Source organism: Glandiceps talaboti, chromosome 11 (genome assembly GCF_964340395.1).
Source record: "Glandiceps talaboti chromosome 11, keGlaTala1.1, whole genome shotgun sequence".
Classification (NCBI taxonomy): Eukaryota; Metazoa; Hemichordata; class Enteropneusta; family Spengelidae; genus Glandiceps; species Glandiceps talaboti.
Window position 1 is genome coordinate 2046905 of NC_135559.1, and position 16426 is coordinate 2063330.

The 16426-nt window shown below is 38.1% G+C and overlaps 1 protein-coding gene across 2 annotated transcripts in view; it reads right to left on the reverse strand.

The window, feature by feature from the left end:
• Positions 1-904: 904 nt before the first annotated feature.
• Positions 905-16426, reverse strand: part of LOC144442539 (uncharacterized) — a 42866-nt gene continuing 27344 nt past the window's right edge. For both annotated transcript variants that reach the window (XM_078131911.1, XM_078131912.1), the window contains 18 exons: positions 15401-15577; positions 15009-15123; positions 14120-14227; positions 13308-13519; positions 12848-13004; positions 12298-12414; positions 11952-12122; positions 11342-11431; positions 10362-10523; positions 9884-10072; positions 9417-9665; positions 8559-8975; positions 7489-7619; positions 6643-6814; positions 5594-5803; positions 4379-4591; positions 3627-3919; positions 905-3330 (listed from right to left, as the gene is read on the reverse strand). In XM_078131911.1, coding sequence (XP_077988037.1) covers positions 3076-3330; positions 3627-3919; positions 4379-4591; positions 5594-5803; positions 6643-6814; positions 7489-7619; positions 8559-8975; positions 9417-9665; positions 9884-10072; positions 10362-10523; positions 11342-11431; positions 11952-12122; positions 12298-12414; positions 12848-13004; positions 13308-13519; positions 14120-14227; positions 15009-15123; positions 15401-15577 — 3438 coding nt within the window. In that variant the 3' untranslated portion in view covers positions 905-3075. The remainder of the gene's footprint in view (positions 3331-3626; positions 3920-4378; positions 4592-5593; positions 5804-6642; positions 6815-7488; positions 7620-8558; positions 8976-9416; positions 9666-9883; positions 10073-10361; positions 10524-11341; positions 11432-11951; positions 12123-12297; positions 12415-12847; positions 13005-13307; positions 13520-14119; positions 14228-15008; positions 15124-15400; positions 15578-16426) is intronic.

Sequence of the window (16426 nt, forward strand, 5' to 3'; positions counted from 1 at the left end):
ACTTATTTTGGACTTCAATAACTTATTCGACTCGACCACTACATTTCATTTTGAACAACTTATTTTGCTCTTCGATAACTTACTTGACTCAACCACTTTGTACATCTTGTACATCATTTCCTGAGCCTCTTGGATAATTTATTTGCATACATTGTGTGTATATCCATTCTCAATCATTTATTCACCTACACACTGGTCATGTGTTCATCTCATTCAAGTACTCTTATCACACGTTCTGCTGGTAGACCTATTTGAACACCCCAAGTTACTGGAGATGTTCACCATCCCCCATAAAAAAGGAATCGACTCAAATGTTGCATGCATTATTCTTACTTTTTGGTAGGATAGGGGTGTTGTTGAATCATGACCCAGAGATAGATATATACCGGAGCTCAAGAGTACCAAAACATAACTAGGAAGGGGGGAGTAAGTTATGGTGGATGTGGGGTGTCCTACCAATGATGTATGGGATATTTCAGACTCACACTCGAAGTTTACTAGTATACTGTGTGATACTTGCATGGACATTGCTGATATTGACCTTTTGCAGTGAAAAGCTATGAGTATTTCACACACTCTTTGCCAAAGGTATAGAAGTTATTGAAGCACAAAACAAGTTGTCCAAATCACTGAAATCAAACTCCGGTGTTATCGATTGAATAACCATTACTACCATAATATATTTAGTAACAATTTTGTCCTACAGTATACCAAGGCAAAATCATAATTCACATTCTGCTCTCGTACAAATTTGCAAATCAGCAACAAATGACAATGGTGATCTTGATACCATGCGCCATGTAACCATAGCAACCAGTACACCACAACATTCATACATAAAACTCACAACTATGACCGCAACATTCCATGCACACGTACTTCTTTTTTGGTGAAAATGTGGGAAAATTTATTGTATTTCTTCAAAACATGACATCATGAAAAATAAAAATTACAGTTGTTTGATAATCTAAAAAATTCCACCTTTATTACAGGATTTATTAAAAAGAGTAGAAAAATTGTGACAATTTCAAGAGGTTGTCATAATTATTACAAAGTATTGATATATATATGAGCAGTAAGAACATCAAGTATACATAAATGAGACCAAAACTGTATGACGTGTCAAACTACATATTTCTAGGCCGTAAAGGTGCTTCAGAAAATAAAAATAAAAACAAAACAAGAGTCAGTTTTATTACTTTAGATATGGATCACAGTCTCATGATTCATTAGAAAGTATACAACTGGAGAAAATAGACAAAACACGTCACTTGTTATCAATATTTGTTGCACTATTGTATGTGAAATGACAACAATGACAAAGTAGAACTGTGCTTCTATAAATGGCAACAATGTATAATGTAAGCTGCAAACATTGCAACAAAGTAGAACTATGCTTCAATAAATGGCAACAACATATAATGTAGCTACAAACATTGCAACAAAGTACAATTATGCGTCAATAAATGGCAACAATGTATAATGTAAGCTGCAAACATTGCAACAAAGTAGCAATGTTGTACTTCTGACTAGATGACTTTTATTTTGGCAACACAATATAAAGGTAAATATGTAACTATAACCGTTGCAGTGACTTTGTTTCAATATGACACCATATAAGGTAAGGGTGTAATTATAATGTTTGTTGCAGTCACTGTGTTTGAATAAGCAATACCATACAAGGTAAATATGTAACTATAATGTTTGTAACACCCTATAAGGTAAATGTGTATTTACTTACGTACATGACTGTACTATCTCCTGCAGTGACTGTATTTGAATAAAGTAATATCATACAAGGTAAATGTGTAACTAGAATGATTGTTGCAGTGACGGTATTTTATCAAGGCAGCACCATGTAAAGAGTTCCAAATAAAGGGTAAAATAGCACCATATTATTAGAGTCTGAAGCACTCTTATACTTGGATTAAATTGTATAAATATTACTGAGGTAATTGGACGTCATAAAACAACTTCCATTCACCTCTATTTCAGTTTACAATGAAAACAAAAGTAAAACGGTTTCTCCCATTTTGCATATGAATACCACACTGTGAATAGAAAGCTACGATCTACGAAAACATACCCGACCTGTTGCATGGCAACACGATACGTAGGATACAGCATTGACAAGTCCCGGGGGGCACTGTAAGGAAACTGGAATGTTTGAAGGATTTTGGGTCATTTTCAAATGAAAATATATCCGCTACTCTAGTCATATGCAATACAGGAGAATTTCTGAAATCACAACCCACATAATTATTCTTGTTTGTTGTCCACTTTCATGCCTTTTTTGCTCATACAGAAGTGTAACTCATGAACAGTTTGTTTGATGAACGACTTCTCACTAATAAGTGTTCAAAAAGTTTACTTAATAAACCTGCTCGCGGCACTGATTTCCACATATACAATATTTGCAAACAAGAACATTTTAGGGGCCTAGAGGAAATGTAACAGTAGTCAAAATTACAAGTTTCCAAAAAAGTTGCAAAATATTATATGATAAAGATAAAAACTTGAACGAGGTAACATGAATAATGATAAAAACATTTTGTCACAATTTTAAAAAGTATTTGAAACAATCAAAAGCCTCCATAATTATTGAGTTATCATAAAAAAAAAATTAAACCACAGGGTACAAATTCACTAAATCGAAGTCAGTTAATAACATAGGGTTAGAATATGTCTTTCAACAGCTAATCAAAATGAGCTCATGTAATAAATATTGTGTACGATTTAAGATGTTATAACTGAGCTCTCCATCGTGGCACAAACAGTGTATAGATGTTAGCAACTACCGCTATTATCGTAAAATTGCACTATTTAAGATTATGTATGTAAGCCTGATTTGTACATAGTAGTTTTGCCCAGTTGTTGAATTTCATTATTATTTCTACCATCAATTAAGTAAATAAAAAATTACTAGAGAAAGATGTTAATCCATACACATGGGTACAGGGATTTCATAACCACCTCTGAAATTTCATGATTTGAATATTTGACTCAGTATTTCAGTCTCTATTTTTTTGTCTATTTTTTTTGGAAAAACCATTGTTTAATTTATTTGAAAGATAACTATGAGATTTTCATACAAACTTGACAGCGACTGACTCTCTGTCTTAGATTACCGGCTTTCAATGTTTCTGACACTGGTCTTTGGAATTGCCTGTCACGATCTATTGTTGCTAACCAGAAACTATATGTTGTTGCGTAGTAATTACATTTTCCATCACCATGACATTCTATAAATGGAGATGATCTGAAGTCTTCCAAGCAGGAACCTGGTGAGGCCAGTGCTTGGCCAGTACCTTCAGCTCCAGCACCAGTATGCTGTGAAAAGAAAAACAAAAGTCAGCTTTGTGATCAACATGAACATTGGGGGCGCTGTTGGTATACGAGAAGTATAAATGTTGGTAAATTTGTCATTTTGTATTGCTTTAAGCAATCACCATTCTTTAGACATTGATCATTAAAACTTGCTACAAACACTGCAATAAATTGAATAATAACCATAACATTGATACATTTTACATATAGTGTAACACATTCATTTAAAGTATGAAACACTTGCTACATCCAAAATAACAAAAACTGTCTACTTTATGGATACATTGTAACAAACTCACCATGACAAAACTGTAACCAATCCAGAGACCACTCCATCCTGAGGGACAGTCAGGTACATTAATAGACTGACTGTGCACTGAAATAACTTGATTTGGTGACTCACACACAGAGCAACGACTAATAAATGGTTTGACGTCAGGTGACTGGATTGGAGACATGCTCATTGGCATAGGTTCTTGAGTTGACAACCAGTAGGAATAGTCATTCCTTGATGCAACATTACATACATTGTTTATATTACAAAACATAAATGGCATTGTGCTGAATCTTCGGAGACAACTTCCGGCAGTTCCTGAAAGTAAATAAATAGGGTTGGTAAGGTTTATACATGTTTCATATGAAGTAGATACTTTTCTAAAGGAAACAAGATGATGTGGAGTTGTAAATAAATCTTTAATCTTAAGATTACTAAGTGTAAATAATTCAAATGTTTTTTTTTATGCAGTGTGCAAGTACAAAGTGGCTTGAATCTTTGATTAGTTTTGTACCTTGGCAGACTTTTTCAGGAAAATAGTTTGTTTATTAGCATTATATGAGTACAAAGTGGCTTGAATCTTTGACCAGTTCTGTACCTGGGCAGACTTTTTCAAGAAAATGACACCAGGATGATAGGTAAGTGATAAAAAAACACACTGGAAAATACTCAATTTATGGAACAGATGTGACACTAGGTTAATTCAATGTATTTTTTTTTTTGTATTTAGATCAAAACGATGTCTCAAGTAGGACTATGTAGCATGTTATCTCTCACCTAAATCTTGTCCATGTGCTCTTTCGTTTCCTTGGACGTACAGCAAACTGTAACCTTCCCACATTTTGCCGGTGCCAGCTGGACATCGAGGTGCATCTGATGTCTGACTGTGACGAGTAACAAAGAAACCTGAGGCACCCCCTCCAATACCTGGTGGTCCTGGAGGACCACTGAGACCTTTAGGACCTGGTAGACCAGGTGGACCAGCAAAACCTAACGGAATGAAGAGTTGGAGAAAAAAACTTTAATGTTGCTCTAAAGGTATGTATTATCCTTTGTCATGGTGTATTTCTCTCTAATGTCAACATATTAACAAATCAGGACTTGTCAGCCAATTTCCGTCCAATGTGTTGTCTATTTCTACAGTGTTAGAACACTGCCTTTTGTTTACTAAGATAGATATAAACTAAATATATTGTTCGTCAATGTGGTAGATTACACAAGTGGGTGATAGCAGTTCCTCTGTTGTGCAATTGCAATCACCCTACGATCAGCATAGCGTAAACGTTTAAAATCCCAAAACAGCACTACAAGTTCATATAACTCTACATAAACTAGTTTTCAGAGACGCCTCTCTACTGAGACTATAATTCAACCAACGTCCAGTCAATAGCTTATCACTGTTGTGTATCAACATGTTGCAACAGTAGTTTTATAGTTTGTCTTAGAAAACCGAAGGCTCAACTACCAGGGTAATAGTGTAATTATATGGCAAAAGAAGTAATAGGGAACTTGCAAACCCGCCATATTGAATGTTGCATTGTGGGATATGTGATAATAAATACTCAACAATTAGCATTATAAACAGTGTTGATACATTGTTTGTAACCACAAATAATCAATTCATAGCTACCCTGACAATTGTGGGAGGTTTATTTTATCGGTAGCTCCAGATTAGGTATTATGATAACCTCAGATAATCCCGTAGTCCTTTGCATCTGAGCATGCTCAGTCTGGATTGCAAGTTCCCTATTGTGTATATGTACCTGTATAATCTCAGATAATCCCATAATCCTTTGCGTCTGAGCATGCTCAGTCTGGATTGCAAGTTCCCTATTTTGATAGATGCCAGGTCCACACTGGAACGTGAATTTGAATGAAACCAATGCATTTCTCTCATTCAACATCTAAGCTTTAATTAAACACAAGGTATACTTTACCTCTGACTGGCTTCTATTAAAATTGTATCATGACAGAGCCATAATTTGTACTCACCCTTTTGACCAGGTTCACCAGGGAGACCAGGTGTTCCATCAAAACCTAAATCACCAGCTGGACCAGTATCACCCTTTGCTCCATTGAGACCACCAAACCCAGGAGCACCCACTGGACCAGGAGATCCACGTTGGCCAGGAAGTCCAATATCACCTGGCTCACCAACATCACCTTTAGCTCCCTTCATTGTCATCGGATCTGGGCTTTCTCCTATAATGATTAAATTGAAGATAGTAAATGACTATACAATGCAAGAACAGAGGTCAATGAATATTCATCATTGCTAATGACACAAAGTATCAATAAATTGAGACAAAGTAACATTTCTCATGCATAAATAGCAAAAGTTGTCAGATTGTGCACTAGATTGGTTGTTTACTTTCAGGGTAGAGCCTGAAAACTAATATGTTGAAATATATTGATGGCCCTTGAATATGAATAGCTCAGAATACACATATATATGTGCAAGGACCTAGAACATGTGTATGCTAAACTTTATACTGAGTAGGGCCCTAGTATTTTAGCTAATGTATCCATATTAGAACCTAAAATATGTGTTTTAGCTCTGATAACACCAATATCGGCAAGAATCTGGAACTTGTTAGATCTTTGATATATACACTAAATTTGTGGTGATCAGCTGATATGCATTCCTAGATGAAGTGTGTTATATATATGTTAGTTGAAAAACATAATGTCGTCTCTAGTTCTAATTACGACATTGAGTTTGGCTTAATTATTTTCAAGATGCCCGAGTTCACTTCATGAACAATGTAACTTTCTACTACGAAACAAAAGTTTTGTTTGAGAGTCATTTTACTAGGCAGTTAATATTGTCTTGGTGTGCAACCCCCTAGGACAATCATGCATGTGTGAATCAATATCGGATGTTCAGCTGCTCAGATCTGCCAATATTTTGAAGCATGTTAGACTGTATACAATACATGTTATCTTTCCATTTTCACTGGTCTGTTCTTTCATAAGACCTCTGACTGAAGCAGTGGTATAGAAGCATGTGTGCATATAGAGTTCTTCTATAATCTAAATACCTGGTTCTCCCTTAGGTCCTCGCAGTCCATCTACACCTTGTGGTCCACTAGGGCCAACAGGTCCTGGTAAACCATCATCTCCTTTCTGTCCTGCACGTCCTGGCAGACCTGCTGGGCCAGGGAAACCTGGTTGTCCCCTATCTCCCTTAGCTCCAGGTGCTCCATCATCACCCTGTTCAAAAAGAATGCAAAGTCTTTGTTTATTGGCACTTTCTCTATGTGCTTGCTACACTCGTTTATGGCATTCATATTACAACTAGTAACACTGAACTATAGCACTTTCTCTATGTGCTACACTCATTTATGGCATTCATATTACAATGAGTAGCACTGAAGTAAAGCACTTTCTCTATGTGCTACACTTGTTTATAGCATTCATATCAAGTGTAAAGTATACTGTTTCAATTAATTTATTTACAAGCCTAGCATGTGGCCTTTCTTATGTGGTCAATTAGCAAATTAAACAGTATACTTTTACACTTGATATGAATGCTATAAACGATTGTGGTACTTACAGGAAATGCTTTACTTTGGTGTTATGGGTTGTACTTGATATGGATGCTATAAACGATTGTGGTACTTACAGGAAATACTTTACTTTGGTATTATGGGTTGTACTTGATATGGATGCTATAAACGATTGTGGTACTTACAGGAAATGCTTTACTTTGGTGCTATGGGTTGTATTATGCTAATGACTCCAATGGCCCAGAACAGAGTCATTTGGGACAAACTATATATCAGTCCCTTGCATTTTTCTTACTCTGTGGATCACATATTTCAGCCATTTTTTGCAAATACTTCAAAATTGTGCAAACAGATACAGCCACTTGGACTTCAACTTACATCTAAACCAGGTGTGCCTGGTAGACCATCTCTTGAAATGCCTGGTGCACCTGGTTCACCGGGTTCACCATCATCACCTGGTGCTCCTGGGGTTCCGGGACCTCCTGGTTGGCCAATGAAACCTGGTGATCCTATGGAAATGAAGGAAGGGGACATTTTCAAGACTAAGGTTTCAATCTCAGGTTCTGACATTAATGTTATCTCATTAACAGAGTCATAAGAATTACACTGGGTGAGGACCAATTTTTTTCTATCGCTAAATTCTCATCCTTATCCAAACAGTTTATCATTAAAACAGAAGGGAATCAAATCAACACACCTAAACGCTGATCCTCTGTATACTAAATTTGTTTGTACTACACTCGGCATCAGGTGAAAAGCCCTGTCTTAATACCATAATTCTGGGAGGAGTTTTTAATGCACAATATATGAATAGGGTATATTTTGTTACTTGGGTTCAATGATTAATTCAATTAGGTTATCTCGGTGAAATCCATCAAAAGCTACACTAATGTACACGATTTGGATAAGGTCTATTGATACTGTGCCAAGACAGGAATCACACAGGAAAACAATGGAGCAACAAAAACATTCTGATACAATGAGACCTTCTATCAAATGTAGCTCTAAGCCTGTCTCAAGCTGCCTACTAACAGCCAGTTTCGCTATTTAGCACAAGTGTAATCTTTCACTCTCTGCTGTTTAATTGTAAACAAATTGTTGATAAGGACAATACTGGCTGGTCCACTACGCATATGACACACATACACCACCCAGGCAATAAACTTGAAGTGTCTGATACATATATTAAATACAATTACAAGTGTGTCATGTAATCTGTGTAGTCCACCACCCAGCCTTGGCCTTATCAACAATTTGCTTACAATTAAACACCAGGGAGTGAAAGATTACACTTGTGATCAATAAGAAAATCTCACTGTTAGTAGGTAGTTTTAGCACAGCTTGAGACAGGATTCAAGCTACATTCAATAGAATTTCGTTGTAAACTCCTTCCATTTGCATATATTTGGTTTTTGTTTCTTGGTAATCAGACAGTATATGCTACTTACCACTCACGCCAGGTTCCCCAGCTACACCTGGTTCACCTTTCTGTCCAGTACCTCCGAAACCTGGTTGTCCTACTGCACCCTTTGCTCCAACAGCACCATCTCTTCCTGGCTCACCCTTTTGACCATCTGAACCTGGTAACCCTGATCTTCCTGGCAAACCATCATCACCAGGCTCACCAGGTTCACCTGGTTCACCTGGGAAACCACGTGGTCCTGCTATGCTTGGGCCAGTGTCACCCTTATCTCCTTTGGGACCAATGGCTCCTGGTACACCCGTTGTACCAGGTGGACCTCTATCACCATCAAATCCTCTTTCGCCTGATGCTCCATCTCTTCCTGGTGCTCCTGGTTCTCCATCATTGCCAGGTCTTCCTGGGAATCCTGGTTCTCCCTTTTCACCATCAAATCCTGGAGGTCCTGAAAATTGACAAGAGAGTATGGTAATGCAGGTTGAATCTATCTGTGATAGACAAAAGTCTGAATGGAAAACAATATTTTTGTTTTACTGGTAGCCCGTAAGAAGTCTGTTTATTGTCACAAATCTTCTGGGAAAGGTGCATTAGCAACAGATTCTATGTCAATGCAGTAGAACTATATCTGTGCTTAAGAGTTGAAATTTAAATCAACTGTCATACAACCTGTGGTGTGGTAATCATGATTTTAAAGAAATTTCCAAACTTGATGTAACATGCATGCACACACACACACACACACACACGCACGCACACACAGACACATGGACACACACAAACATTGTGCCATGAATCATGTAGCAAGACCAAAACCTGCAGTTTGTTCGGCTGCAAAAATTTCTTTTCTCATATACTATAAGAATGACAGTTTAAACTTAATTCATACCTGCAACACCTCTAGGTCCTGTTGCACCTTTCTCTCCTTGATTTAATTCACTGAAAGGTACAGGCTCTCCCTTCTGACCTGTAGCACCTTTCTCACCATCCCTTCCTCTTGGACCTTGTGTCCCAGGTGGACCAACAAGACCAGGTACACCTTCAGCACCATCATCTCCAGGTTCACCTGAAATTCCTGGAAGACCAGCTCTTCCTGGAAGACCTGGTTCACCACGTTCGCCATCTGCTCCTGATCGTCCTGAAATCAGAAAGTTGTTGGGCCTTAATAGTTAAAATCTTAGTTTGATTTGTAGACATGTTTGTAGGAGAACGTATACAGACAACTTTTTTTGAAATATCAAATGAAGTACCCATGAATTTCAAGGAATGTGTCATATGCATATTTCAATAACTGGTTACACCCCCTGCTATCAATTTGTCAGGCTTTGGAAGTCTTTTGGGTACTGGATGACTTACCTGGGGTTCCCATATCACCCATTTCACCCTTCTCTCCTGAGAAGCCTGGATTGCCTGTGAATCCTGGTTGTCCTGGATTTCCTTTGGGTCCTTCAGGACCTGGTCGTCCAGTAAGTCCTGGTAAGCCCTTGTCTCCTTGTGCTCCTTCTAAACCTGGTAGACCTGGGGGTCCTGTAAATCCTGGTGGACCTGTAAGAATGACATACATTGAGAGCTATGCACAGTTGATGTACACACAAAAAGATTATGGAGTGAAGGTGATACAGAAAACGGGAAGGGGAGAGAAAGAACGCGTCTGAGAGAGGGAAAGAGAGGGGACAAAGAGAGAAGGAAGTGGGGGAGAGAGATTATTGGGTAGAGGGTAGAAAGAAAGGGAAATCTTACATTGGTACACGGAAGGAAATAGGGTAAAATAGGAATGGGTAATGATGGATTACAAGGAATGAAAATTAAATATACATGTGCAAAATACACTTACCTTCTACACCTGGAACTCCTGGTTCTCCTTTAGCTCCTCCCTCTGCATCTCTGCCTGGAAGACCTTGTCGACCTGGTCGACCTGGCACACCACTCTCACCTTTCTCTCCAGCAGCTCCTGGACCACCTGGACGACCAATACCACCAGGTGTACCTTGGTCACCTGTTATGTAAACACAAAGATTGATCTGCATGTTATTGTTCCTATATATGTCAAATTAATATTTTGCCCAATCAGCTGAAAGCACATTAATGTCACATCTATAACTCATTTTTCAGATTGATCATCGTAGGCCTAAAAATAATTGTGTGGTTCCAATTATATTCAATTTTAGAATAGGTGGGGTAGGTAGATTTTTTTTCATGTATGAGTGTCTGCGTTCAGGTAGTTATGTTTTCCGTTGTTTTCCATATGCATTCGATGTTATTGGTTTCTTCCCATCAGATGTACAGCCATTACAGATTGGAAGAACAGTTTTATATTGTCTTTTTAGGATGATGTCAGTTTCCACATCCACTGTTTCATGCAAGACTTTTTTCTTGAATATGTTAAAACGGTTATTGTTAGCATTGAAAAACTAGGTTGGGGTCAGGTAACTGGAACCAAATAATTGTTTTTGGCCTTATGCCCATCTAACTACTCAAAGGTCCAGGTGTGAATCCCAGGTGTGACTCCCAGGTCCTTACATTAGTGGTATCTTGTCAATGGAATCACAAGGATATACGTAGGTCAATTCTTGTTGTTCTGGATCAAACTTTCTGAAAGACAACTTTTTTTCACAGCTAAATTTTAATCCTAATCTGAAATTTACCCATCATTCATTTTGGTATTATAACTCAGCCTGAAGTGGCTCTAAAGACAACATACATGCATTTGATTATTATTTATCAATGCTATTTTGAATTAGCTCTATACAATCAAAAAGTCACTATTGACTCGTCTGTAAAAGTCTTGCAATGGTTGTATCACATTACACTTACCCTTCTCTCCCGGGATACCATTGAAACCTGGAAGACCCTGGTCACCATCTCTTCCTGGACTGCCAACTGGACCCATGTCACCCTTCTCACCTATACAGCAGATAAATAGAAATCGTTTTAATTCACATTCTTAACGAACAAATGAGAATTCTATGTTGGTTTTCACTAAACATGTACTTATTTAGAACCTGGTGATGCCAATCATTTGTTATTCTAATAATTTATCATGGTCCCCTCAAAAACCAAGCAAACAAACAGACATACAGACAGACACAGGCACAGACACAGACAGACAGACATAGACACACACATGAATGTAATTGTTCACATCAGCAGTGTGCCCTGCAAGTCAATTTGATGTGCCACTGAAGCACAGCAATTGCTCAAGACCCACCAAGATGGTGTCTTTCCTAATCTCTTATTAATACTATCTGCTTAGCACCAAATTATCCATATTTCAGAATCTAAGGGATATGCAAATTCTGATTTCCCAACCAAAAAATTCCAGCTCTTCAGATGTGTCGATCAAATATACTGTGTTTTATCAATTATATTTGAAGGGAAAGAATGACTCTGACACCCAACATGTATTATTTTCACTTCTACTCACCACTTGGTCCTGGTGTACCGTCAAATCCTCTTGCTCCTGGATCTCCTGGGAATCCTCTGGGTCCTACTTGACCAGGTACACCTGGGTCTCCTTGATCTCCCTTTGGTCCTACTGCTGTAGATCTGCCTGGAGGACCTTGCACACCTCTCTCACCCTTGTCACCCCTCTCACCTAGAGTGTAAGAAGGTACAAGTTTGACTTACACAGATACTAGTAATCAAATGGTTAATTTCATACAGGTCATGAGAAAAAGATACATATATGGGCAATGACAACATTTTTTTTTCATTTCATTTGAGCCATCTAACATAATTGTACATCAAAGATAACACCCTAAGCAACTTACCTGCTGTTCCTGGTTGACCTGCTTGTCCTGGTAATCCATCTCTTCCGGCGGGTCCTGGTTCACCGTCATCACCATCCAAACCTGGTGGTCCATCAAATCCTGGCATTCCAGTATCACCTGAACAATAAAAAGACACAAAAATCTTGAATCTTGTATTTCACCTAAATCATTTCAATTATTCGTTCTGTCTTTTTTATTGACATGTGAATATCTTGATTTTAGAGAAATTATGCATATATTTAGTTATATGAATTAGACAAGCTTATTTTGGTCATCAAAAATAACCATATCTTAATTCTTATATTTTTCTTAAAGGCCAAGATTCAATCCCAGGTTCAGACTGTATACTAGCTCTCTTAACTATGGAGCCTTAATTATTACATAGGATTATTCTTTTGTTATGAGCAAAATTTTTCTATAGCTCAGACAGATCACTGTGTTTGATCCTAAACTTATGTGGGCTGTAAACAAATGTAGAATTGAAAATAGGATTGGCAAAGTCACCCTACATAAATGGACTCTGAGATAGATACTGCGAGTGACCACTTACCCTTAGCTCCATTTGTTCCTGGCAATCCATCTCTACCGCTAGTTCCTGGCAAACCTGGGTCTCCTGTTTCACCTACAATGCCAGGACGGCCTGGACGACCTGGAGAACCTGGATCTCCTGGTGGTCCTTGCATTCCCTCAGTGTCTACTGGCTCACCCTGAAATTAACACAATACAAATGCAATCAATCAATCAATCAATCAACCAACCAACCAACCAACCAACCAACCAACCACCCACCCACCCACCCAACCAACCAATCAATCAATCAATCAATCAAGGTCAGTTCATAGTATGTACTATACACAAATGTCTCTAGATTTTGCCTGTCTGTTAGGGTTCAAAAACCTTAGCAAAAGACTGGTTAAATGCATGTAATCAATCCTTGAATTGATGTCACGTTTTTCTTATCATCAAACTAGGACACTAATCCAGAACATTTCATTAACTGTGTCCCCTACCTTTTGACCTGATCGACCCATTGGACCAGTACGGCCGGGAAGGCCAGGCAGACCTGGTTCTCCCTTCAGGCCAGGATCACCTGGAATACCCTGGAAACCTTTAGCACCTGCTGCTCCTGGAGGTCCTAATGCTGGTGGACCTGGCTCACCAAGGTCACCCATACGTCCTGGTAAACCAGTTGGACCCTGTGGTCCTGGTGGGCCTGATGGACCTATTAAGGAAATAGACAGACTATAAGACATATTGTTAAGCCCTATCAGGATTCTCAAATCACATGATTTTCTGATGGTGGGTGGTATGAGATGAGTATCTTTCTAACTAGGAAGTGAACAGTGTGAATGTTTTCACCATGCAAGAATTCAAACATTTTCAGTCCTGTGTTAATTTTGTACTATCATAAAACGAGAACTTCATTTGATTGTAACTTAAAATTTTCAATTATTAAGCCATATTACAACAGGTAACACTGAAGTAAAGCACTTTCTCTATGTGCTACACTCCTTTATAACATTCATATCAAGTGTAAAAATATATTGCTTCAATTGGTTTATGTACAAGCCTAGCATGTGGCCTTTCTAATATGGTTAACAAGCAACTGAAAAAGTATACTTTTACACTTGATATGGATGTTTTAAATGATTGGAGCACCACACATTGATGTAGGTTAGAGCCTTGGGCAGATTTAACCCGCCCACACCCTCAAATTGTAGATGGGTGGTTAACCGTGTACCCTATATTTGTTGAGGTTAAAACAATGTCTAATATTTACAGGTCCCATAGGTCCATGTGGGTCATTACTGTGGTCACTTACCAACAGGTCCCATAGGTCCCTGTGGACCTTCTGGTCCTTCTGGTCCTTCTTCACCAGTTGGACCCTTCATTCCTGGACCTGGTACCAAGATTGGTTCTCCCTTTTGACCTGTTCGGTGGATAAAGCAATAATATTGAAGACATCTTTAACTTTAATCTATTTATTCCTTATTAATATAGTATAGACTTTACAATTTATAACACAAATAGTTTTAGAAAGCTGTGTCTATTTACTCCTTATTTAGCATATACACCGGTATACCATGCACAAGCCAAGTTATTTACAGAATAACTGGATGATATCCCCTGATTATTCTATATAACAACAACCTGTGTCTACATCACTGGTTCTACATGCAGTGTTTGAAATATGAGTCAAAACATTCCAAATTGTTAATATTTTATCCAATATTTCATAAATCATACATGGGGAGGTATAATCTTATTATTTAGGTGTTATTCCAAATAGATTTTCTTCGTTCAGCCAAGGAAAATATGAGTGACCTAAGGGGTCTTTGTCACACAGACAGAACCCTTAGGTCACTAGTATTTTCTGGCTGAATGAAGACAAATATTGGAACATAACAATTATACCACTGCCAGTAATATCAAAGAAAAATCGGGGAAAGTAATGGCAATTTTGAATCTTTTTACTCATATTTTGAACACAGCAGAACTAATGAAAATACTCATGATCTAAGGGGGTTTGAGACCACTCCTCTAGTGACTCATAGTGACAAGGCCCCTTAGGTCACTCATATTTTCCTTGGCTGCATGAATGTATATATTGGGGAATAATATTTATATGTACATACATGTATCTTTCTACACATATTCTTGCCAAACCTAAGTACGTAACACATTGAGACAAATTGACATAATTTTTTTACCTTTAAGACCAAGTGATCCAGGTGAACCATTTTGACCTACATTACCCTTGGAGCCAGGTGGACCTGTTGGACCGACTATGGCATCTCCCTTTTCTCCCTTTGGTCCTGGACTTCCCTGTAATTATGGGATATGATATACATAACAACAATTGAATCACTCTTGCACTCAGAAGTCATTCAAACATTTTGAAAAAAACAATTTCATTAAATTTTTTCCTGGATAAATTGTTTGTATTCATTACTGTTGACATACTTAATACTGCAGAAAATAACTGATTGTGATCAGAACCATTTTATGGAAATGTGTTTCAAAGAAAACAACAATTGAAAGGTTTGTTGAGATAACACATACACATTGACATAGTTGACTCTTTCCTAAGTCACATACTCACAGTTTGGACTGCTTCTCCGGGTAAACCAGGAGGTCCGGCTAAACCATCTTGACCCTGATCTCCTTTAGTTCCTGGGGAACCTAAGTCTCCCTTTGGACCTGGGAAACCAGGTAATGTTGGTCCTGCATCACCTTTAGTACCTGGTAAACCTTGGGGACCACGTAATCCTGGGTTACCCTAAAAAGATAAATCCATTTTGATGCTAGGACTATATATAGCGCCTTTAAGTATGTATGTAACTGTATATTCATCAGTACAATAACTGAGAGTAAACTTCTCCATTAAAAAGAGTAAAAATGGCATTAACCTCTCACTGTTCACGTTTATATGTAATCTTTCTAAATATAAATGTCATAGGTCAAAGATTAGAAAAAAGTTCAAAACAAATGTTTCCATCTACTGTGTAACTTGTGGAGACTATAGTTAGCATGTTCTCTCAGCCTATTGGTTCGAGGGAACTATTTTTGAGATGGGGGAGACTGTTCTCAACAAAAGAAATATATGGGGTTGCTACTTACTGGGAGGAACTATTCCTAGGATGGGGGAGACTGTTCTCAACAAAAGAAGTAGATGGAGTTGCTATTTACTGGAAGGAACTATTCCTAGGATGGGGGAGACTGTTCTCAACAAAAGAAGTATATGGAGTTGATACTTACTGGGAGGAACTATTCCTAGGATGGGGGAGACTGTTCTCAACAAAAGAAGTATATGGAGTTGCTACTTACTGGGAGGAACTATTCCTAGGATGGGGGAGACTGTTCTCAACAAAAGAAGTATATGGAGTTGCTACTTACTGGGAGGAACTATTCCTAGGATGGGGGAGACTGTTCTCAACAAAAGAAGTATATGGAGTTGCTACTTACTGGGAGGAACTATTCCTAGGATGGGGGAGACTGTTCTCAACAAAAGAAGTATATGGAGTTGCTACTTACTGGAAGGAACTATTCTTAGGATGGGGGAGACTGTTCTCAACAAAAGAAGTATATGGCGTTGCTACTTACTGGGAGGAACTATTCCTAGGATGGG